The sequence below is a fragment of the Ziziphus jujuba genome, chromosome 6 (assembly GCF_031755915.1).
Source record: "Ziziphus jujuba cultivar Dongzao chromosome 6, ASM3175591v1".
Lineage (NCBI taxonomy): Eukaryota > Viridiplantae > Streptophyta > Magnoliopsida > Rosales > Rhamnaceae > Ziziphus > Ziziphus jujuba.
Genome location: NC_083384.1, coordinates 29,869,648 through 29,872,144, shown reverse-complemented (window position 1 = coordinate 29,872,144; position 2,497 = coordinate 29,869,648). Strand labels below are relative to the sequence as shown.

Genomic DNA, 2,497 nt, shown 5'->3' with positions numbered 1-2,497 from the left:
GCCATAGGATATTATTGCCACGGACTGTGAGGTCGGATTTATCCGACGGTTTATTATTATTGCCACGGTACCGTGAGGTTGGGCTCGACCCACAGGATATTATTGCCACAGACTGTGAGGTTGGGTTTATCCGACGGTTTATTATTATTGCCACAGTACCGTGAGGTTGGGCTCGACCCACAGGATATTATTGCCACGGACCGTGAGGTTGGGTAGATCCCGATGGTTTACTATTTCCACGATACCTTTCAGATATTAAGGATCATGAGGTAGGGGTATCCCACGGTTTACAGTTTGGTACATCAAATGGTACATTGTATACGTTCTAAGTAGATTGTTGATTTTCAAATATTGTGATTATTACTGTATTTCCATAAATATTTTGTGGAACTGTATTCATTATATATTATACTCAATATTTATATCTTGATTAAGATATTTTATAATATTATAATGATCGTGCACTTGATACTTTTGAGCATCAATTTTATGATATTAATTTAGGGTACAAGTTTGGGTTTTGTAAAATGATTTTTAAATGGGGAACCTTTCAACTAGTGGAACGAGAGGTTTTGAGAGAAAGATTTTTGGGGAAATAATTCATTATTTTTATATTATGCTATGCCACTCACCGAGATTTGTTTATCTCACATTTTATTGTTTTAAATTCGTTCCCCTAGGCCCAGGCAGCTAGTAGCAGTCTACCTTGCGTACAGCCTGTCACTTTATTCATTCCACGATAGTAGCAATATTATCTTTTCTTTAGCTTACCTTTATATTTCCGGATATTGTTTATTTATTATTTGTACTTCTAAACTTTGTTAACACTCTTAGAATGCTCTAATTTAAATATTGGACTCAGTAGAGACCATATTATTTATGAGTGTAGTTATGGCCTACGGTACAATAGGCCGGTTGTAGATTTTATGCTGTTGTGGATTTATTTTTATATTTATATTTTGAGGTGTTATTGTTAATGCTGGTGTTCGGTTGTCCACGTTTTAAGGTAAGATTCCATTGGATATTATCTAGGAATTGTCCAATGGGCTTTCACTAGGTGGGACCACCCGAGAGATCCTAGGAGTCAAATGCAATTCTAGTAGTGACGTAAACAAAATGGGAACTATGGAGTTGCATTTACTCAACTTAAACACCGTTTTAAGGGCAGAATGGAAAAGGTGCAACAATGGAGAGATGCTTTAGCAGAAGCATCCAATCTATGTGGCTTTGATTCAAAGAATTTCAGGTACTTTAATTTCAATATGTCCTAATTATATATTAACTATAGTAGCAATATTTCACTTGTATCTCGTTGTTTACAAACAATATAACATAAAACATAATTTGTTTTTTACCAAACAGTATAAATAATACTATTTTTATTCTATTTTATTTTTGAAAGACACTATTTTTCATTTTAGTTAAGGCAATAACAGTAAGAACCAAAATAAATATATATAGAGCAAAAAATTGAATAAAGCAAGTGAATAAATAAAGTATTAATTAATATTGCTCTATTTTGTTTTTTGTTACTCCAAATACCTAAAGTTATATGTTTTTCCCATTCTTCTAACAATTGTATTTTTTTTATTTTATTTTTTTTCATGTAGTCCTGAGCCCCAGCTGGTTCAAGAAATTGTTGAAGACATATCACTAAAGTGGCCAAAATATAAACCTTCAAATGAACATTACAAGGGCTGCTTCATTGGTATTGAGAAAAAAATCATGGAAATCAAATCATTATTATCCATCAGTTCAATGGATGTTCGTATTATAGGTATTTGGGGCACAAGAGGTATTGGTAAGACCACTCTTGCTAGTGTTGTATCTCAAGAGTACTAATCACATTCTCAGTTTGAAGGTTGGTCTTTTCTTCTGAATGTTAGGGAAGAGTATGCAAGGCATCGACTAAACCATTTGAGAAAGAAGCTCCTTTCTGAGTTATTAAATATTGATCAAGCTACTCTAACAATGGGTACCCCATTTTTAGCATCACCGTATATTTTTGACAAACTTCGCCGTAAAAAGATACTCTTGGTTCTTGATGATGTGGATAGTTCAAATCAATTAGAAGCTTTAGTTGAAAGATATGATCAACTTGCTCCTGGAAGTAGAATTATAGTTACTTCTACAAATGTGCAAGGTCTAAAGAAAGTTGCGGATAAAAACATTTGCAAGGTTGAAGGATAAAGTCACACTGAATCTCTTAAGCTGTTCCATTTGCATGCTTTTGGACAAAATTCTCCTCCAATGGATGATAAAATACTGTAGAGAGGGTTGTGAGTTTTACACATGGGAATCCATTAGCTCTTAAAGTTTTGGGTTCTTTTCTTTACTCCAAAAACAAACAAGATTGGGAAAATGTATTGTATAACTTGAAAATATTTCCGGATCAAGACAAAAATTTCAATGTGCTGAGAACTAGTTATGAGGGAGAAGATAAAAGGATCCAAAATAGATTTGTTGACATAGCATGTCAATTTAATTAATGTGTCTT

At 33.4% G+C, this 2,497-nt stretch overlaps 1 protein-coding gene across 1 annotated transcript; it reads left to right on the top strand.

Annotated features, from left to right (window-relative positions):
* The first annotated feature begins 1,169 nt into the window (after positions 1-1,169).
* Positions 1,170-2,190, top strand: LOC107429752 (disease resistance protein RML1A-like). The gene is made up of 2 exons (XM_016040500.2): positions 1,170-1,246; positions 1,887-2,190. Exons 1-2 carry the CDS (start codon positions 1,170-1,172, stop codon positions 2,188-2,190), a joined length of 381 nt encoding a protein of 126 aa, XP_015895986.2.
* Positions 2,191-2,497: the final 307 nt, after the last annotated feature.

Coding starts and splice junctions, on each gene's coding strand:
- LOC107429752 (XM_016040500.2), top strand. CDS start 1,170: ATGGAAAAGGTGCAACAATGGAGAGATGCTTTAGCAGAAGCATCCAAT. Junction 1,247..1,886: donor TTTGATTCAAAGAATTTCAG/GTACTTTAATTT, acceptor TCTGAATGTTAG/GGAAGAGTATGCAAGGCATC.